This window comes from Aspergillus nidulans, chromosome I, assembly GCF_000011425.1.
Source record: "Aspergillus nidulans FGSC A4 chromosome I".
Taxonomy (NCBI): Eukaryota; Fungi; Ascomycota; class Eurotiomycetes; order Eurotiales; family Aspergillaceae; genus Aspergillus; species Aspergillus nidulans.
Window position 1 is genome coordinate 2733932 of NC_066257.1, and position 21219 is coordinate 2755150.

General features: G+C 50.8%; 5 protein-coding genes across 5 annotated transcripts, besides 2 other annotated features; 2 read left to right on the top strand and 3 right to left on the bottom strand.

Moving 5' to 3' along the window:
* Window positions 1-12903: part of a sequence feature (contig 1.110 1211..298245(1)) that runs on past the window's edge.
* ANIA_06669 (glucose sensor mstC) lies at window positions 442-2516 on the bottom strand. The gene is made up of 4 exons (XM_659181.2): window positions 2207-2516; window positions 1373-2121; window positions 1271-1322; window positions 442-1221 (listed from the first exon to the last, which is right to left on the bottom strand). Exons 1-4 carry the CDS (start codon window positions 2372-2374, stop codon window positions 586-588), a joined length of 1605 nt encoding a protein of 534 aa, XP_664273.1. The 5' UTR covers window positions 2375-2516; the 3' UTR covers window positions 442-585.
* ANIA_06670 (uncharacterized protein) lies at window positions 8669-9877 on the bottom strand (the record flags this gene model as incomplete). Its single annotated transcript, XM_659182.1, has 4 exons — window positions 8669-8827; window positions 8869-9210; window positions 9252-9461; window positions 9551-9877. The coding sequence occupies 4 exons, from the start codon at window positions 9875-9877 to the stop codon at window positions 8669-8671; spliced, it is 1038 nt and encodes a 345-aa protein (XP_664274.1).
* ANIA_06671 (uncharacterized protein) lies at window positions 11167-11794 on the top strand (the record flags this gene model as incomplete). Its single annotated transcript, XM_659183.1, has 2 exons — window positions 11167-11454; window positions 11648-11794. The coding sequence occupies 2 exons, from the start codon at window positions 11167-11169 to the stop codon at window positions 11792-11794; spliced, it is 435 nt and encodes a 144-aa protein (XP_664275.1).
* Window positions 12904-21219: part of a sequence feature (contig 1.111 1372..62418(1)) that runs on past the window's edge.
* Window positions 14036-14540, bottom strand: ANIA_06672 (uncharacterized protein; the record flags this gene model as incomplete). The annotated part of the gene is made up of 2 exons (XM_659184.1): window positions 14036-14343; window positions 14420-14540. The coding sequence occupies 2 exons, from the start codon at window positions 14538-14540 to the stop codon at window positions 14036-14038; spliced, it is 429 nt and encodes a 142-aa protein (XP_664276.1).
* ANIA_06673 (protein afcB) lies at window positions 18270-21029 on the top strand (the record flags this gene model as incomplete). Its single annotated transcript, XM_659185.1, has 4 exons — window positions 18270-18766; window positions 18834-19066; window positions 19119-20787; window positions 20933-21029. The coding sequence occupies 4 exons, from the start codon at window positions 18270-18272 to the stop codon at window positions 21027-21029; spliced, it is 2496 nt and encodes an 831-aa protein (XP_664277.1).

Sequence of the window (21219 nt, forward strand, 5' to 3'; positions counted from 1 at the left end):
TTTTCGTTGTTGCTTACTGCATCGATGGTTTTTTCTACGATGCGGCCAGCCCTATATAGCCGCTTGCACCGAGGATTCGGCCGAACGTCGAGACCAAGGAATGCGGATTGATGATCATGAAGCTCGATACAGAGCAACAAGCTGCTACACAATTCGGCCGAATATTTCCACCTTGTTCTTCTTCATTTGGATTTCTGCTGCACCCATGAGCTCAACAGGCGACCAATATCTCCGACTTGGGGATAAGCCTTCGCAGCGGCCAAGTGCATATACGAGATCTTGCTATAAATAGAATGACGTAAATGTGCCGATACGAATGCCTGAAATTTAGAATTAAACCTTTATTTATAGAAAGAGGGTGCCCCCCGATTACCCCTAAAAAGTCATAACTGTACTCTATTCCGACTCAAAACTGTTACCTTAATAAAAAAGCAATCCAACGACATGAAGCCTGTAATGACATTAAGTCTAGATTATTCTTACTTTAACATAAAACCATTACCATCAGACATGATGCACAGCATGACAAATGCGATATCCGAAGTGAAACCGCAGGTATAACAACCGCCTCCCAAAAATGTACATTTACGCCTTCTTAGCAATGTCCTCCACAGTCTGAGTCACATCCTTCTCAGTCATACCCATCTCGGCCGCGAAGGTGCCGTGGGGCTTCCACTTGGAAGAAGTGCGAGGGGTGGTCTCCTCCATCATCTTGTCGACCTGCTCAAGAGTAAGACCCTTGGTCTCGGGAATCAGGAAGTAGGTGTAGACAAAAGCGCACGCGCAGAGGGAGCCCCAGATGAAGAACACCTTGGACTTGAGGTTGCCCTTGTCCTCGTCGACCATGTAGGGGGTGATGACAGCAATGATGCAGTTCCAGAGCCAGTTGGAGGCAGTGGAGAGAGCGACACCACGGGAACGGATCGGCAACGGGTAGATCTCGCCGATGACGACCCAGGCACCGGGACCCCAGGTGGAGGCGAAGAAGAAGATGTAAATGCAGATAAATGCGATCTGAGCGCTGACGGTCTTGTTGTTAGATCCATCAACGACACCGGCAATGGCGACAATGAACTGGCAGATAACCATGCCCAGGGCGCCCCAGAGAAGGAGAGGACGACGACCAATCTTCTCCATCGTGTAGAAAGAGATCGGAGTGGAGAAGACGTTGACGATGGTGGTGATCATACTGATGAGGAAGGGGTCGGAAATAGTGCCGAGCTGCGATAGTTAGCTAATTGAACATCCTCTAGGGTTCAGGGAAACATACGTTGGTGAAGAAGGTAGTACCGAAGTAGAAGACGAAGTTGACACCAGTCCACCTGTGGAAATGTCAGTTTGAGCGTAAACAAGAACGGAGAGAAGCACGTACTGCTGCATCATCTGAAGCGAGGTGCCCAGGATGGTACGGCGCAGGTTGCTGTTCGGGGACCAGATACTTCCGCGGAAGCAGTTGAACCAAGTGGCAAAGTAACCACCCTGAGGGATAAGGCTCATTTCGTACTCGTTGTTGGCGACGATCTCAGCAAGCTCCTCCTTGACATAGTCCGACTCAACGTCCTGGTCACGGACGCGAGCAAGCACTTTGGCGGCGCTAGACACATCGCCCTTGCGCACATAGTAACGAGGCGACTCGGGAAGGAGGAAGAGACCAACAGCAAGGATGATAGCCCAGAGCAGCTGGAGACCAATTGGAATACGGTACGAGCCGGAATCGGTGCGGTTCTCGGTACCGTAGTCCACGCAGGAAGCCAGCATCAGACCAACGGTGACGCAGAACTGGTAGCCGGAAACAATGGCACCACGGACCTTGCGGGGCGCGATTTCCGACATGTACAGAATCAGGATGGCAGAGACAAACCCGACACCGAATCCAGCAATCAAACGGCCGACAACCAGCAAGGCAACAGTGGTGGAGGCAGTCTGCAGGGCGACACCAACCATGAAGATTCCACATCCGCTGATGATCGTTGTTCGACGGCCGAACCAATCGGCCAGGTCACCGGCAATGATGGCACCGAAGAAGGTACCCGCAGAGAGAATCGAGGTGATAAGGGACTTGTTGGAGGAGGAGATCACATAGCCGCTCAGGTTATCGGCGGCTTCATACTCGGCTTTGACCTAGAACCAGTCAGTTCTGCTAGCATCCAACCAGCCGTAGCCAACCTGACAAGCGGGAGAGAACTGCGAGCAGCGAACTGCGTACCTTTCCTGAAAACTCGTGAATGAAGTAGTCCATTGCCATAACACCGTTGATATAACCAGAATCATAACCAAAAAAGATACCACCAAAGGCGGCAAACGCGCACATGAGGTAGGTCTTCCAGGTGACGGGGGCCTCAACCCGGGTACCCGCAACGACACCGTCCGCCATGGCGAGGGGCGTGAAGGTGACGCGGTAGGGAGGAAAGTGGGAGTGAAGAAGAAAGAGCTCTGGCGGTGGGGCTCAAGGCCGGGGGTGCGGAGAGGCGCGGAGGAGACTCGAGACGGAGAGAGAGGATGGAGAGCAGGTGAGCATCAGAGGGAGACGACGGGAGGGCACCGCAATTTATAGCTGACGGCGGCCTGCATGGGGTTGAAACCGGACTCGCGGCTTCCCCATGGCCATGAGCATGAATCGGACCGGGTCCCGGGGAGCCCACGGGGAACACGCTCAGGACTCGGTCCATGAATCCATTGCACGACGAGGACCAGTGACCGGAGACCAGGAAATTTTCTCGCTTGGTCTTGCACGTCGACCCGGACGCTGAATTAGCGGAGTCTCCACTATTAGCGTATTGGCGTGAACAAAATTGCCTCTAGTCCTTGGGATGGGGCCCAAGCGAGCGAGCGACGGACGAGGACGAGGACAAGGACTAAGGACTACTTCGTACCGGCGGTACTGTACTTGGTATCGACCGCGTGCGTTGCCGCAACGCAGGCCAGGCGAATTACAGTACTGTAATTACGGCAGGCCAATCGACCACCACACCAGAATGTCGCTTCCATTCTTACAGGTTGCATCGCCGCGAAAATGTTGTGTTTCCTGACCATCGGGGGATGTGAAATGAGAACGACGCAGACTAAGACAGGCTAAGACGGCCAAGACCAACTGCGATTCGTGGCGACAACAAGCCGTCGAAGTCTGGCCCTAGTCTGGCCCCAGACTGGCCATACAGAGGCTCGGTTCAGCCCCGACCTGACAGTCGGGAGGATGTGGAGGAGAAGTCTGGAGTCGGAGCCAGCTCGTTTGGGCGCAGAGCCCGAGCAGGGGACGGACGAGTGGCCAACCACGTGGCTGCCTGTTACGGATGGCGAATCTGGAAATAACGGGAGTTAGAAAAACAAATAGGAATTATAGAATTCCGTGGAATGATTGGACTCTGCGTCCATTGAGTCTCGCAATGCTACCCTCTTGGGTCCAAGATGTAACCCTGCCAATAACGTGCCGCAAACATCCCCGCCACCCCGGGCTGGGTCGTTGCATCTCCCCAGATTCTGCCAGCGAAAAGGAAATTATTGACCGTCTGACCGGTTGACCGGTCGAACCGCTCGGGTACCGCCGAGGCTCGGTTCAAGTCTTAATATATGTGAATTCAGGCTCTGGTCCTGTTCTGTCATCATTGTCTCACTGGTCTCGCTTGTCTCACTGGTCTCACTGGTCTCACTGGTCTCACTGGTCTCACTGGTCTCACTGGTCTCACTGGCATCGCTGCTATGCATCTGCCATTTGCGCCCTCTCACGCAGACTCTTGGCGCCAGACCACTGGCCTCTAGCCAGTGGCCTTGGCAAGTAAAGCATTCGGCAGGCAGAAACAAGCCGTCACAAGACGCGGACTGAGCGCCTCTGGGTGACTCGTCGAATCCTTCATTTAGATTCAGTCAATCAGTCACGACCTTCGCACGCCGGGTCCGCCGCGTCGCCGCGTCGCCGCTGGTTGTCACTGAATCATGAAATCAAGACTCTGTGGGATCATGGGCCACGGTTTGCTGGTGCTAGCTGCTAGCGCCACCTCGAACGTTGAGGGGCCTACTACGGATTACGGAGTCTGCTCAGTCTGAGCCTTGGACGTCCCGGCAATTGGCCGGCCTGGCGTTTGACCGGCCTGGGCAGGACCCCAGGCTTCCCCTTTTCTCTCATTTTTTTTTTTTATCTTGGTTTCCTGGCCCGCAATAATGCCCCGGACGAACGAGCGACATTTTTGTTCTCCCGGTGAATCGTTTCGTTCAGTAGATCCGGGGTCGCGCTTGAGCTATACCTATACCATGCTCTTACCTGTCAAACACGCCATTCTGTTTACGTCCGAAGATTCGCCGTGTAACATTCCAGAGCCACGATGCCACATTTAACGTGACACACGCCCGCACGGCCTGATTCGTCGGCTTCCCCGTGCCCAGAGCACAATTTCCGTGCCCCACAGTAATTGACTACTGGTGCAAGAGGTCTACCCCGGATAAATATTCTGGCTGATTGAACAGACTAACCCGAACCGGACGAGGTTAATTTCTCTCGACCGGGCGCAGACACTGCAGGGTTTTCTCCCAGGTTTTCTGACGCCAGGTTCCTTGTTTCGCTCAAGTGCACGCTGCTCGAACCATCTCGAACGATCGCAGTTCACTGTCCCCTGCGGGTCTCGGGGTCTAGACATCGCTATATCGCTAATATCGCTGCTTGTATCGACAGGGAACGGACGCCATCATTCTTGAGAAGCCACTGAACCATACGGCGTCGGACCGCCGAGCAGCCAGCCAACCCGGTCTCATCGTACTGCAGGCATCGACAAGCCCGTTGTTGGGACCGCGGGCCCGACGACTGTCCCACTGCTGACGAGCCACGAGGCCTGCCGTTCCGATGCCGACTCGTGCACCCGCCAAGCCGTCAGGCCGTCAGGCCATCACCCATAGCCCAGGCTCGCGAGTCATCAGCGAGCCCGGTCGACGGGACGGCCGTTGGCCGTTGGCCGATTCGCCAGCATTGATCATACATGCTGTAATGCGCTGCCCCCGCGGAGACTCGTCGGCGAGCTTGCCCGAGTCACCCGGTTGGCATATCGCCGACCAGCCGTGAGCGGGCGGGTCTAGTATCAGAGGTCGAGTTAGTATCAAAAGTCCAGTAGCACCCGCCCAGTAGCTATCAGTTTGCGTATGCCCATGCCGGTACTGATTCCAGCTGTTCGTCTCGTGTGACCCGATCTCGAGGTCCGCTCTGACTCGCGGTCAGCCCGTGCCATGAGCCGGGGCCGGTTGCGTTATTATAGGGACAGGGAGGGACAGAGGACAAGCAATCTATTCTCCCGCTGCCCTGCTCTATTCGCGCAATCTACTAGGTGCTTGTGCCAGGTTCGGCGGCTCGTCCTGATACCAGTTCATTACTAGTCATAGATACAATCTTCCCAAACATAGATACATCATTTACGTCCTTTTTCTGGCCGTTCACGTAGCCCCCAGCTCCCGGCCTCTCTTCTCTGGAGAGAGCCGGCTGGTTCCCCGCCTGAAGTACTCTCGCATGCGCTGGAGCCGACCGGGGTGGATCAGTTAGTCTCCTTGCTCGAGTCATTGTAGCCGTCTCAACTACCTCAGAACTGTTTCAGGCGGCGCCTCATCCCCGCTGTTTCTGCTAGACCAATACCGCGGTTGACAGAAGGATCCTAGGGAGAGTTTCTAACCAAGAACCAGAATCCTCGGCCGCTCGACTGGGCGGCGAGAGCAGAAACAGCCGTCCAAACAGCGGTCCAGTCGTCCAAACGTCAGGCTCCTTCTCACACACATCACTCTTCGAAGTCCAGATGTACGCTGACCAGAGGGATGCCTAAATTACACAGTGGCATATCCTTGTATTGTCAGGCAGAGGACCATTTTAAATCTACTGGTTGACTACTGTTATGGCTGGGTCACGACTACAGTGTCACGGCTAGAATAGTTTCAAACGGCCGTCCACTTCAACAATACCCCATCCGCATTCCTCATCTGCAGCGTCAACTTGGAGACAGAATGTCCCAGAAGCGCCAGCAATGTCTCTCAGAGCGCGTCCGGCTCACTGATCCCCGCCGTCGGAAGCGGCTCGCATTTCCCGCCGTGAAGATGAAAAGACTCCCGCTGATCTCCTCGTTCGTTGGCGAGGACTGGCTCTGGCCCAATCGTCGGTCCTCATCAGACAGCTGCAGTAGTAGACTGAGGAATTATTGCGATGGCCTCCGCTTCCCTTTTTCCTTCTCTATCGCTTTGCGTTCCTCATCCAGCACCTCCTGCACGTACCCCGGCGCCCGCTCCATATGAAACCCTAGCAACTGCAGGGCCGCAGCATAAATGAAGCTTTCATAAACTTTGGCAGCAAGAATGCAGCCTCCAGGAGCATCTGCGAAACGATCGACAGCGTCTCAAAGTACGCCAGCGTCCGCGTCGTTGTCTCGCCAAGTTGCGAGCGCAGTCTCGGAGCCCACTGTTCTTCTTGGCTGAGGCCGGCTTTGTCGATCACGTTCAGTGCGATGCTCTTTGAGGCCGTTGAGAGCATGGTTCCCGGGGTGCTGGATGATATATTGGAGCATATCCTGCGCTTGCCAGATGCTCTCCGTCGAGACGGTGCTGCTGATCCGTTGTCGCGGTCTGCAGCGAACATTCGTCGATGATGTTTCCTATAAGTTACAGGTCCGTTACTGAATGAAGGGTTTAAAAAAATCCTGATAACGGGCGAAAGAGTTTGGTCATCACCGTTTGCCTATGTGACTCGATCAGCAAGCGCGAACCCAACGCTAGCCCGAAAGGAAGGCAAGGAGCATACGCAGAACACATTTCGGTCCAAAAGAGCCCATCATATTTGCCACGATAGGCGTCTGAGGGAAATCGATCCTTCGCTGGAGCACGCTCTGCGCAACAGCCGGCTCTGCGATGCTACATTTTGCCTTCGTCAGAGCTCTAGGCATTCTCTTCCCGATCTTTTCCTGTCTTTCCTTTTTCTTCTTTCTTCTTTCTTTCCATACTTCTTTTTTGCAATCGTAAATTAACTGAACAATTCACATACTAGATTGAGCACTCATCAGGCGTTACTAGCACAAACACGTTACCCCAGCCACTCATGAAATGCGCGTTTTGTTGCGAAAATCCAACCCGTGCGCGCATATGTCCAGCCGCTCGAAGATCCAGTTCGGCAGGTATTTCTTGTAGACCGGCTGCAGGGCCGGACCGAGAATCATCCAGGGATTCTCTTGGGGAGGGTTGGATAGACGAAGATGGGGAACCTGGTCCGGCGCCCGTGCGTGTAAACGCGCAGGAAGGAGAGCAGTCGATGGTGAGGGCGAGGCCAGAGTGGCGATCGCTGAGAAGATGTTAGATGTCATCATTTCTTGTGAGAATCGATACTCCCGAGGGTCGTAGGTGAGTCGTTAGAGTTCTTGGTGTCTCTTTGCAGGCTTACTTGTGAGCGTCTGTTGATGGAGAGGATGTGATCGTTGATGGCCAGAATTCTGAACACTTCTCTCGTTAAACGTCCTAATATCCCGCCGACTGCACTTCGTATGTTTTGTGTTCAGCACTTCAGCTGTCAGTCGTTGATCAGATTCAGTCTTTTGATTGGTCCTGAAGTGAACGAGCTTAATTATGGGTCTCTACTCCCCATCTTCTGGCGAGGGTTCCTTTGGTTGGCTTTCTCGTGATAACGGATGGTCAGCTATCTCAAGCTATCCCAGATCAGTTGCGGCGGAGGATTAGGGCAAGCTGAATTTGATTACCATTGAGCGCTTGGTCTCTGCCGCAGATCTTGAGATTTGGAATCAGAGGGACAATGAAACCGTCAGGTTGCTTGAGAAGTCACGATATTCATTCTCTTTTTCAACCTTCAAAAAAAGGGGAGGAAACAAACCTCTCTGGGCCTGCTCCTTAAAAGTAATGTCCTTCCAACAGTAACCCTCAGCTGTGAGTTCTGTGTTCGCCAGATCCTCTTTGCACTGGACTAACAAGGCGCAAGGAGGGTTTGTCTAGTGGCTCGATATCAGAACAAGGAAGTATATTCTTGAAGAACCTTGGGAAACAGTTAACAATGACACAGCGGTCCTAACGCTTAATATACTGGTACCAGCTAGTGTCAACTCTTGCAGCTGTCAATAACGCTCGCAAGACCCTAGAATCATCGTTTCATGCAGCGGAATATAGCCGTCGACCAAAAGGGAAAAGGGTATAGACGGATCTGGCCCCGTCGGTCTTTAAAACGCCCCCGAGCCATAGCAGATTCTACAAATGGTTGTAAGAAACATGACAGTCTCGAGTAGAAGCATTTAAGCATTTCGTAAACGCACTTCTATTCTTTCTCTACACCTATTATTCTTGGTATAACTTTAGAGCAATAACTATGTAGTAGTCAATGCCACCCGCCCTGGCATTTGATATGGTTTGCCATATACGATTAATGAATAGTTCTCTTTATCCGCGACACACTGCTTAGAGTCCTTGCCTTCTTTGTCTAGTCATTGCGGCGTTGTTAACAACATATCCCTTTGGGCATATAGATCATCCCTTACAGCACTACTTTCAGTGTCCCTCCTATTTGTTATTCACAATAACTGGATTTGGAAAAGCACATAGGCTGTCATTATCAGTATACTGATTGGAACATAGAAAACTGTCGTATACTCAGTAATACAAATATTCAATATCACGATTGCTACGAGGCAAACGGGCATACATAATTGCCACTCCCTCAATCCCACTTGACAGTCTTATAGGCTCTGACCGGTGTGGCTGCAATCTTCGTATGAACAGTAACAGTCTCACCACGCTGGTCAGCCAGATCCTGGCGACGGACCTGCTTCGTCTCAACATCAAAGCACCCCTCCTTGACGTTGGCTCCGCACAGCGGCTAGAGGATCCGTGTGCATATATCACACATGAAACCCTCACTGTGCGAAACAAAGTCCGGGCCGACGGCATTGGGATCATGGCACAGCTCTGTAGCCGTGTGCTGGGGTGCGAGCTCTCAATCAAGTCATCCGTATGGGTACAGCTGCCCGCAGCCACGGCGTCAGCAAGCGAACGCCTTTTCGTCCCATATGTCGGCGTCGATAACCGGCCGGGCGGCCATTTCTGCAGTTTCCTGATCTGCTCGGCCATGGGGAATGGGTCAATGTCGTTCGCGCTCGGCTCGCACATCACCTTCCCTTGGGTATGTAGCCTCTCGAAGTCGGTGTCCCCGCGGCCATACTCGTTCTTCAGCGGCGGGTCGAATATGGGCAGGCACGTCGTCTCTACAGTTGGTCGTACATGTGCAGTCGCGACTTGCTCACACACAGGGTTTCCGGGTGCTCGACGTACTGCGCCTGACGGGCTTCGTTGCCGTCAAAGTCGATAATGCGCAGCCCAATTCCCATGGGAAAGTTGTTGGTCGGACGCCCCGTGTTCTCGCGAGGCCCTCGGATCCAAAACCAGCTGGGCTTGTACGTCTCGTCGTTGACTTTGATCGCCAGGTTGGAGTGGTACCAGGCAGCGCCGCAAGACTTGCGACATCACCGTACAGTACCCAGTATTCGAAATTGGGTGGGGTGAGAGCCAGTTACGCGATGCATAGGGCGTCGTCGCCGCCTACGACGACGCTCAAATATTCGGGAGTGATGGTGTTCTGGCTCTTGATCGGAGCGATCAGAATGTCTTTGTAGTTTCCTTCCTCGATTTTGCCGTGGCCCTTGCCGGACTGAAACCCAACACGGTTGCTATCGGCGTCAAAGAGGGCGACGCCCGGCACGCTGCCTCCTGTGCTAGCGCTGGAATCACCTGGCTCAAAGAGGCCTGCGGCGACGCGCAGAGTGGAATACTTCGGCTCGACTTTCGGGAAGAATGAGTCGGCGAGAGGGATCATGGAAATACCCATCAAGCCTAGGCCGATGGCGTTGAAAACTGTGTCAGGCCCAGGCATTGTGTGTGCGTATATCGAAACGAATTAGGGTTGTCTAAACAGCCAGGTGGAGTAACTTACAGGCCTTATAGACTACGGGCTCTCTTACTGCTTAAAATAGATTCACTTCGATATGGGCCCAGCCGGCAACGTTCAAGATTAGGGCATAGGCATCAGAATTGCAGTTTCTAAGTCAGGAACCTCGGACCCGCCATTTGCACCGAATATTCGATAATGTTTTGGGTCCTGAGTTCTCAATCCCAGGCATTATTAACCTGATCATGCTGCTACTGTGTCAGCAGGACCTCAACCAGAAATGCAGGAGGCAAAATTCATTTTATTTCATGCATGAACCGGATTAATGTTGCCTAAAACCACAGATCTGGAATACGAGAAGGATCAAAGCATAAGCTAAAGCAACTAACGTTAAACTTGTTATGTTCCTGTGAGCACTGGGGAAGCTAGCGGAGGCCACCAGCGGTACTCGACTCACAACGTGAACTGACATGGTAAAACTCAGTGTGGGAGATTAAATAGAGGAATTACTTGATATGAAGGCTTTCCTTCTTTGGAAGCTTTGTAGGAGAGGTTCTATCCTTTTCTCAAAGTAGGCTGTTTCTACTCGTCAAGCTACGACGGCGCCAGCCTATAACTATAATCAACGGTCAGCTATAGCATCAATCTCAGCAATTGTTTTCGGTGATGCCTTGAATATAAATCCTCTTGAGCTCTGCTATATAACATTCAATTATAATGGGAGACACCAACAGTATTTCTTTTCTATTTAGCATTTTTGACCCGGCTACTGAACTTTTCTGCCTGGGCCCTAACCAGACTTAGCCCCAGTACCTGCATGATCGAAATGCAACTCAGAAACGAACTAGACGAACTGTTGGATCGTTATTTGAGGCGTTTCGATCCCATAAGCGTGGGTACCTAAGTTCTACTATGGTCTGTTTCAGATTTACCAGGATTCTTACCAAGACCTGAGATACAGAGCCATTCTTTCCATGCTTCCCTGTCGGGTTCAACCTCACAAAGCTGTCTCGAAGAGAAATACAGATCCTTCTGTCCGGTTAATATAAATCGGATGCATCCTATGTTTCAGGCGGCTTTGTAGAAAGCAGAAGCGGAACTGTTTGAAACAACCAACCAAGTCAGTTCCCATGAACTATCGAAGGAAATAACATGTCGAAGCAAGGATATAAATTGGAGCTAGACCAACAATTTGAAATATACCAAACCACCCTTCACAGTATTTCACATCAAAAGATCTCTCTCATCTGTCCAACCAGCCAGAACCCATCGCAATGATCCTCAGCCTTCCCCCGATGCTCCTCGCCCTCGCCCTTCTGCCCATCTCCTTCACTCTTGCCACCCCAGTGGACATTTCACCTCCCTACAGCTTCACCGAGCCGCAAGTTGTGGGCTCCTTTACTCCCATTTCCGCCGACATCAAAGGCCACGACTCCCTCGAAACCCGTGGCGATGACGACAAGCTCAAAACCGGCGACCACGACTGCGAGAACAACCCCACGGGGATCAGAGCGAGGACTCAGGAATGGAAGTACGACAAGGACAAGATTGCGACGCTCAAGGTCAGCTTTGAGAAACCAAGAAAGAACCCTGAATAGTCGGAGTTGTGCTGTAGAGTTTATCGATGCTGGTAGTTGCATAATAGTTTTAGTATTTGCTAAAGGTCCCGATGCTCTCTAGGTAGTCTGTTCATTGCTTTGAAACTCGTATAATCTGTTCCGTTTCTGTGCTGTAACTCATTCAGTTCTATAATAGTTCAGGAATATGGGATGCAGGACAAGATACAAGAGCATTGCACCAAACATAAAGACTGCGACCTACCTGGCGCGGGCACGACGAGTCAACCTGGTTGGTTTTGACCCTGGCCAGGGTACAAAATACTCCGCCAGCGGTTCAGCATGATGCATTGACTCGCGATGATGAACTACGAGCCGAGCCTCGACAATCTGCTTTGGGATTTACGGAAGGAGTCGGCGAGTCTTTTCAAGCAATGACCGGCCAGTGCTCATGTCTACCATTAAATTGCCCGTTGATAATATGATAAATGAATTCGGAGAAAGACTTGACAAGAGCCGTAGGCTCAAGGGAGCGGCTCATAGCAGCATTCCTCAGGGTCCAGGGTACGGGGTGCTTTCCAGCATGGGTGAGTTGACAAGATTATGAGCTGCGAGGAAATAGCTGGATGAAGCGTTGAAGATTCATCTGGGTATAAGAAAACGTAGCGTCACGAGATTAACCCTCCAGGTATCCGGTATAATCCGGTATATTGTATGCATGATGCTGTATTAATCACAAATAGCGCCGTGCGCGTTCCATCTGTAGCAAAGTACAAGAAAAAAAACAAGATCGACAGTTCTATCGTCTTGTAACCTTCAGTTTCCTTTATCCACCGCGCCCGAAATATGTTCTTCACCACTCGGCCAGACAGTTTGAGTCTTGCTGGAAGTGACCAAGTATTTCCTTCTTGGTGGAGGTCATTGTAGACCAGAAGGGCATGGTCGTTATAGTGATGGTCAGTCCTGACGGTACCTGCTCCCTAGGTCTGGTGACTATTGCAGCGTATCCGCTCTGAGATCTTGAGCAAGGATCATAGTCAATTTCTCTGGATTCTCTCGCCCAAACAGCGTAGCATTCCGTCATTAGCAGAGCAAACAAATACTTGTCCATATGATAGAGTACTGCAGGGTCGTGGATGCAATGAACTGCGACTAGATTCTGCAAACGCATGGGAGAGCATATGCGAGCGTCTCCAGGGAGTGTGATGTAGCTCTGGTCGTTATTCAGTTTCAACTGCAGTTTGAATAAACTCTTGAGTTTATAATAGCAAAACACAGCTCTGTCTGCAGTAAAGCAACCGAGAATCTCAGTGCCTCCCAGAACCCACCCTCTACACAACATCCACCCATAGCACCGAAAATGATTACCTTCATCTTCTATATCATGATTTCTATTTTGCTTCTTATGCATAGAACATGAAAATCGAGAGCTGCCTAGTATTTTGACGGGCATTTTAGTAGCATATACGTTCCGCAGTTGTTTGTAGGTAACCCTACAATCCTCAAGCCCGCACCGCCAAAACAGTTAGTGATGCCCTAATTGACCATTTAGCTTCGCTTCAGCTTCTGTCGAAATCCTACCAGATCGCATCTAATACCCGGCAAATTGCTTGGCTGTCTGTAATTATGAACTATAGTAACTTCTTGTTTATTACTCGAGACTAGCAGTTAAGTAGACGAAATACTAAATATTGCTCATTTCTCATTCAAAGTGTCTACATATGCCTACGAAGGTCCTATAAAGCGAGTGGCACCTGTCCTCTTTTTTATCAAGTCTCCCGTGTCTGAATTCCTGGGATCCTGAGGATTAGTCCTGAATGTGGCCATGCAGGAATGTGTACCGTAGACCATGGTTGCAAAGATCCTGCACTCGGTAACCAGTCTGTATGGATATAGCTCTGTTAATATCTACATCGCTACTATTATGGTAACCGCAACGCCACTGCGAAATCCGAACTGCTGTTCCTTGTTCCCTGTTAGAACACCCCCTATAGTAGCCTACAAAATGGCAGCCTGTAGACAAGCAATTTCGCAATTACCCCCCATCTGGCAAATCAAGTGCCGTGTTAGGCCGGACCCAGCTCTGCCAAATCTCCTAGTCAGATCAACTTGAAGCGGACATTCAGTACGGTTTCACTTTCTCTTGGCATCTAACTCAGCGGTACACTGCTTACTCCCGTTCTGTCATTATAGAAGATTTAGCCGAGCAGAAGAGAATTGACGTTCGAGCAAGGCTGTAGGTAGGTAGTACTCAGATCAGGTAGGCAGTCTTTTTACCTCAAGGTCCATCGAGGGCGAAAATTGGAAATTGAAAGGCTATGGTGTTGATATCTAGTACCTGCATATCCAAGGCAGATGAAGGGTTAATGCCGCTGAGGTAGAAAGAGTATGATATCTACGGATATATTTTCCAGACTCTGCAAGCATGCCACTTTTAAGTCTGAAAGCCCAATGGATAACATAGATTCAATCTCTGCCATGGATACCTGCTTTTTATGGACAGTCCAAGCTTGAGATGTCTGTCCCTGGACGTAGACGGTATGTGCTAAAATCGACTATCTGCATATTGTTTAAATGCAGCTATCGCTCAAGCAACAAACGTCCCGTCCGAGTTCTCACACCCACACTCGCCCGTGTTCGGGTCCTTGATACAGCCCGTCCCGTACCCGCTCTCACTTCCCTCATCACTCCAGTAGAAGATCCAGTAGTCGTCGTCTGCCTCAAGCTCGTCGCTGCTGGGAGGGGCACAGGTGTACGCACTGCAGGTACCGTATGGGTACCCGTTGTTACCGTCATACTGGTGGTCTGTCTCAAAGACAGCGAAGGTCTGCGTCTCTGAGGTGCGTGTGTTGTGGCTGCACTCGGCGGCTTGGATCGCGGTTGATACTTTCGCGGCTTTTTTTAGGTTAGTATCACTACCTATTGAGGGATACGATGAGATGTGGGATCGTAAATGTGAATGGAAATGTACCCTCGCAATTCAGGCTATTGGGTTTGTAGCCTTTTGTGTTTGAGGACGCAGGGTCCAGAGTTGCCGTGACGATGGCTGGGGCAAGGGCCGCGAGGGCCGCGAGAGATGTGACTAAATGCATCTTTTCAGGCTGTATATTGGTCTCAGATCCCAGGTTAGATGTGCTCTCAAGCTTTTGCTGCGACGGCAGATCTTCGTTATATAGTTGTCCGGAACACCATTACGTACCCTAAGCCGTCCCACCCGCTTCAGAAGACAGCACTTTGGGCTGCGGAGACAAGGTCTAGATAACCAGGCAAACAATTAAATACTCTGTCTGAAACTAGTGGAAACCTATCACGTTGGTGACTAGTGGTTACTCTCTGTGATGTCAGGGGCTGTTGCGGGCCAGTCCCCACTTTGGCCGTTGCGCGGCGTACGCGGTGGGCGTTTCACGTTTGAGCTTGAAACGCCTTCATGACGGGGAGTCTGATGTCTCGATGAAGATTCATTTGCCTTGGGTAAGACGATTCCAAGGAAATCACTTGATGATGATACGATCCATGGATCCGATGCAGCCGAGGAGCTCAGAATGGGATGAGAGTTAGGGTAGGATCACATAGCTGTGTGGAAGAGGTTGGCTCATGCTAACCCAAGCTCCCGGTCTTGAAGGAAAGATGAAGTCTTTGATACTCATGAAACTTTCCATATAGCTACAAGCTTTGGTTTGTTTAGTTACTAGCCAAGACTTCCTGTGGACTGGCCGTGTCATTATCGCTATGTATCAATAGCAATCCGGGATCATAAGAGGTTTGTTTATTATGCAAGATTGATCACAGACAGTCTTAAATCAAACAGATTCTCAATTGTAGCGACTGCAGAAATGGACGGCCTCCCAGGGCTCCTTGTCTAGATCCCTTCTGGCAGCAAACCTCTTCGCCTTCTCCTCGCTGTCTCTCTTGATCATGACCTGTGGAACAGACCTAAAACATCCATTCATGTCAACACAGATTGGGCTTCTGGTTGCTATGGGCCAAAGTCAGCTGCGCGCTGGTGACAAAGTCGATATAACCAGAGACTTTCATTATCACGTTTATCTCTAGGGATGATAGCACGGTCGTTGGAATATCGCGACCAGGCACTCTCAGGATCTTGTCGCCTGTCCAAGATCTCTTGCAGCCTAGAGTATCCATAATATCTGCAACGTCCTAGGCCAAGACATCCACGAGCTTCCTTATACTCGGGCGTGTGGCTCAACAATCACTCTGATGGCAGGGATCACTAACTAAACTATTCTGAGACCATCGTTGCTGCCCAAAGATTGGCAAATTTGAGCCATGTTGAGTTTCGTACTTCGGTCTAGATCCCCCAATCCAATCCTCCAGAGCCCCGAGATCCTAATCCTAGAAGTAAAGAGCATTTTAGTCAAATTATCCTGATTGGCCTCGGTCAGATAGAATTTGTACTCGGGATTCTGGATACTATGTTGCAGAGCAGTAATATGTGTTTCCCAAGTCCAGCGAGACCCAGAGGCTCTGAGTGAAGAACTTATTCACTGGTCCAGCGGGTGGCAGCAGCAAGTGAACGTGTGTCGACTGAGCCGGCCATACCACAATAAGAAAAATGTAAGTCTCCTTACTGGGGAAGGATTCTCTTCCGCATCCAGTTGCAACTGGTCTATACGTAAGTACATTTTCTAGGGTAGCGCAGAAAAGAACCTGTGTCTAGCCGAGATACTATTAGCCAAAGGACAATACTGCCCTAAGAGGTCACTCAGAGTATACGGCAGGAATCTCAAGCCCAGCATCTCTCAGTCTCCGCTTTAGCCGCAAATTGAGCGTGGTCTGTTGTATCTTTTCAAGAATAGCTTTGTGATGATGTCTGCCAGCTCCTTGGATTGAATTCTGTTGCATTGTTAGTTGATACATCGACTGGTTGAATGAAGAGAGCGACTGGACAGAATAGGAACAAATGAGGCTATTGACAAGGTGAATCTGCTTCTAGAGGAGCAAGTAGAGTTGGTGTTATGTTTCTGTCTTGGCAGCAAATATCGCCTCCAGCACTATTCACTCGCTCTGGTGCGAGATGCTTACCTGCACTAGAGTAGTAGGCCCGACCCGGCCCAAGAGCCCTTTTGCCATACTCCTGATATGCTGCTGATATTCAAAAATCATACAGATCAGTAGCTAGTTGTAAGGTCTAATTCCTGCGAGGTGCTGAAGAATGCCGACATTATTCGCTAACCAGGTGAACAAGATCCCGCATAACGTTGATAAGCATGCCGGTTTCCATAGCTCTCCGCTGACGCTAAGGTCTATCTCACTATATCCCCTAATACCTCGTGGTGCCGCGTGGTGTGGCTGTGCATATAATTCAGGTTTCGCTGGTCTTTTTTTTTTCTGGTCCTGTATACTTCAAGCGGACCATCCTTTCAAGTATAATGTCAGTAAGACAGTAAGCCAGTAACATGCGTTGTACTCTTCCTACGGTCTGCGCCAAACCTAGCGCCTCAATATCTCCACACATCCCCATTTATTTCAGCCACACAAAAAGCACGGATCCTAGGTGCGTAAAAAAAAAAAAAGTTGATCCCCTCGACCGGAGTCGAGCCGGTGACCTTCTGATTTAATGTTTTCCATTACAGTCAGACGTGATAAACCAACTACACCACAAGGGGATTGTTATTTTACAGCGCTCTTAAATATGTTAATTATCTTTGCTGTAATTTTGAATTCTTTACATTCATAATATATCTATATTTAGCCGTACTGCTTCCCTTAACTACTCTATAGCTTCATCCATGGCTCGCTTTACTCCGCCACAAACATGACAAGATCTCAAGAGACCTGCATTATATTAGCTCCAATTTTATCATCACGCTTGCATAATACTTGTGTCAGGAACTGGCAAGTTATGGATTGCTCTTTTATTCTATCACAGTCCAACACGACAGCTAGCCAACTACAAAAAACTTGATGTACTTAATGATACTGCCATTATACAGCTCTTGATTTTCTTTCTAGCCGGTTAGGCGTCTATACGCATTCCACTGGCCCTCTGACCGAATGTTTCTTTGAACTCCCCATAGTCAGACGTGATGTCCTGACTGCTGTTTGAGCTATCACGCTCATGTAGCTCGTTTTATCTAGCTTGCGCTTGTTATAGTCACAAGCGATTAATGTAATTTCAGAGTCATTGCTCAAGGCTGCAGTCTATTAAGTGATTAGGCCGATCATGAAAGGTGCGCCTGCCCGCGACCAGCCAACGCTTAGCCTTGGACAGACTATTGTTAACAGTCGTGCCTGACCAATATATCACCAAGGGAACAGACCCTGTTTTATGACGTTTCGGCTTCGTGGCAATTGGCTATACCCCTTAGAATTTTTTGATGCGATTTGTGGTTGGCACTGGCATAGCCTCCATCCAGCAACGGAGACTTTTACGACTCCTAGGCAATTTAGCCATTTGAGAATCCACTTTTATATCAATGTCACTCGCGTTATTCATGTCCTGGCCATGCTGGACATGATCTGCATACCCCGGGTTTGTCCACCAATGGCTTCAGCCCTAACTCGACCTTCCCCGCAGCATTCAGGCAAAATGAGTACGTGCAAAGCTTAAGACGAGGAGTGATACATGCAGTTCCTTATTTATTATCCTAATACCCGACGTGATGACCTACAGCGGCGGGAGGGGGCAGATGTTTTGTGTTATGCCCGAGGTTGACGAAATTTGTATATAAATATATATCAAAGGTCGCCAATGTGCATCCTCAAAGCATTCTCTCCATGACATTGAATTGAATAACATAGCTATCGTCAGGTTCTCAGACTATACACAGTATAGCTACTGCTCAGCGCGACTGTCCACAATGAAATTACATCACATACCGCTCCTCGCACCCCTTCTCTCTTCACGACCGACCTTCGCCTCCCCGGACCTCTCGGCATCCCGCCACCTCTGGTACACATCCCCTGCCCCGGCAACAGACTGGGAAAACGGCGCATTGCCAATCGGAAATGGGCGCCTTGCAGCGACGATATATGGAGGCGTACGTGCCGAAGTCATCACATTAAACGAGAACACGATCTGGTCCGGCCCGTTCCAGGAACGGACGCCTGAGAACGCTCTTGCCGCATTGCCCATCGCAAGGGAACTGCTGCTGAACGGGAGTATCACTGAAGCGGGGGAGTTTATCCAGAGGGAAATGATGCATGAAATCGATAGCATGCGGGCGTATAGTTATTTTGGGAATCTAGAACTAGGATTTGGGCATGACGAGGCGAAAGTAGAAGGGTATAGGAGGTGGTTGGACACGCGAAAGGGAGATGCTGGGGTTGAATATGTGGTGGAAGGAGTGAAGTATACGTGAGTTGGACAGGGCAGGCCCTCGCGCCCCTTTTGCATAGGAGAGCTGACGATAGTATTGAGACAGACGGGAGTATATCGCGAGCTTCCCGGCTGGGGTTCTTGCTGCGCGGTTCACTGCCAGTGAGAAGGGTGCGCTCACGCTGAATGCGACGTTTTGTCGTGTCTCGGACGCCACGTCGTTGCAGGCTTCTGTGTCGGATAGAGCACCATGGATCAGGTTGAGTGGGACGAGCGGACAGCCTGCTGAGGAATACCCCATTGTGTTTAGTGGGCAGGCGAGCTTCGTGGCTGAAGGGGGTATGCTCCGTCTTTCACCTCGTACGAGCGTATGCTAGCTGACTTCCTTGAGCCCTCTTCACCTCCAGCAACGGCACTCTCACACTTGTCAATGCCACAACAGTTGACATCTTCTTCGACGCCGAAACCAACTACCGCTACCCTAGCCAGGAGGCAATCGACGCAGAGATCGCCCACAAACTCACCGACGCCTTGAACAAAGGCTACGATAGGATTAGGGACGAGGCACTTGCCGACTCGTCATCCCTCCTCGACCGTGCCTCAATTGATTTCGGTATCTCAACCGACGAAACCAGCGACCTAGCCACGGACGAGCGAATCGCACTCGTCCGCTCAGCTGGAGGATTAGACGGGGACCTGGAACTCGCCACGTTAGCATGGAACTACGGCCGGCACCTGCTCGTCGCGTCATCACGAAACACCACCGAGGCTATTGATTTGCCGGCAAACCTGCAGGGGATATGGAATAACCAGACAACAGCTGCCTGGGGCGGAAAGTACACGATCAACATCAACACGGAGATGAATTACTGGCCCGCCGGTCCAACTAATCTCATCGAGACACAGGAGCCGCTATTCGATCTGTTCGCTGTCGCATACCCGCGCGGCCAGAAGCTTGCAAGGGATATGTACAACTGCAGCGGTGTCGTATTCCACCATAACCTAGATGTATGGGGCGACCCAGCCCCCGTTGACAACTATACCTCGTCAAGTATGTGGCCGATGGGCGCTGCTTGGCTTGCAACGCACTTATACGACCAGTACCGGTTTACTGGCGATAAGGCACTCCTGGCTGATACGATCTACCCGTATCTCGTCGACGTTGCAAAGTTCTACCAGTGCTATACCTTCGAGCACGAAGGGTACAAAGTGACCGGGCCCTCCCTCTCCCCGGAGAATACCTTCATCATTCCAGAGAACTGGACCGTTGCCGGGAACAAAGCAGCGATGGATGTTGCTATTCCCATGGACGACCAGATTATTTGGGAAGTCCTGCACAACCTGCTCGACGCGGCGTCAGAACTCGGAATCGCCGACGACGACCATACAGTTTCAGCCGCAAAGTCCTTCCTCCACAAGATCCATCCACCACGTATCGGATTCCAGGGCCAAATCCAGGAATGGCGTCTTGACTATGAATCGTCCGCCCCTGGCCACCGTCATCTCTCCCCCCTCTTCGGTCTGCACCCTGGAGGCCAATTCTCGCCACTAGTAAATAGCACTCTCAGCGCTGCGGCAGAAGTCCTCCTTGAAGATCGCCTTAGCCACGGCTCTGGAAGCACGGGGTGGAGTAATGCATGGTTTATCAACCAATATGCACGGCTATACAGGGGAGACGATGCCTGGGCGCAGATCGAAAAGTGGTTTAGCCTCTATCCGACGAATACTCTCTGGAATACGGATGATGGGGCAACCTTCCAGATTGATGGAAATTTCGGGGTTGTAAGTGGGATCACCGAGATGCTTCTCCAGAGTCACGCGGGTGTTGTGCATCTCTTGCCGGCATTGCCTGCGGTTGCTGTGCCGAGGGGATCGGCGAGGGGGTTGATGGCGAGAGGAGGCTTTACGGTTGACATAGATTGGGAAGACGGGAGGTTGCGGACGGCAGTTATAAGGTCACTTGCTGGGGGCGCACTGAGGGTCCGAGTACATGACGGGGTGGAATTCTTTGTCGATGGGGAGAAATACGAAAAGGGCCTGGAGACGGAAGAGGGAGGAGAGTATGTTGTCACGTTGGGTAGATAGATAATCAAACCAGGATACCTGGCACTCAGAGAATGGCATGGTTCATTGAGAGTCAGGTCGGGTCCTGCCTCTATCAAGATCCCCTTCTGAAGCTTTGTCGGTATGTCAGTTCATTGATAGCTTCAGCGACTGGCTTCGTCATGTCAGAGTACTACCTGCGCTGGGATATCAACTCAGGTTGACTTCATATATCAGGGATCACATCCTTTCGCTGTAAATGAAGAGTCAATATGCGGCACCATGCTAAACAGGCGTATCAAAGTGCGTCTAGATAACTGGCCCAGGGGTAGGCAAGGGTCGGACGTAGTTAGGAAACTACGGGCAGCAGGAATAAGGGACGTGCTCTCTTCCGCCCTGGCTGGCCCTGTTCCCTGCCTCCTAATATATATGTGAGGGAAGTGGTTAAG

What these genes read in the sequence shown, in the direction of transcription:
- ANIA_06669 (XM_659181.2), bottom strand. Translation starts at nt 2,374, where the DNA reads ATGGCGGACGGTGTCGTTGCGGGTACCCGGGTTGAGGCCCCCGTCACC. An exon ending in TTCACGAGTTTTCAGGAAAG is followed by an intron (nt 2,122 to 2,206) that starts GTACGCAGTTCG and finishes GACTGGTTCTAG; the next exon opens with GTCAAAGCCGAGTATGAAGC. An exon ending in GTACTACCTTCTTCACCAAC is followed by an intron (nt 1,222 to 1,270) that starts GTATGTTTCCCT and finishes TAACTATCGCAG; the next exon opens with CTCGGCACTATTTCCGACCC.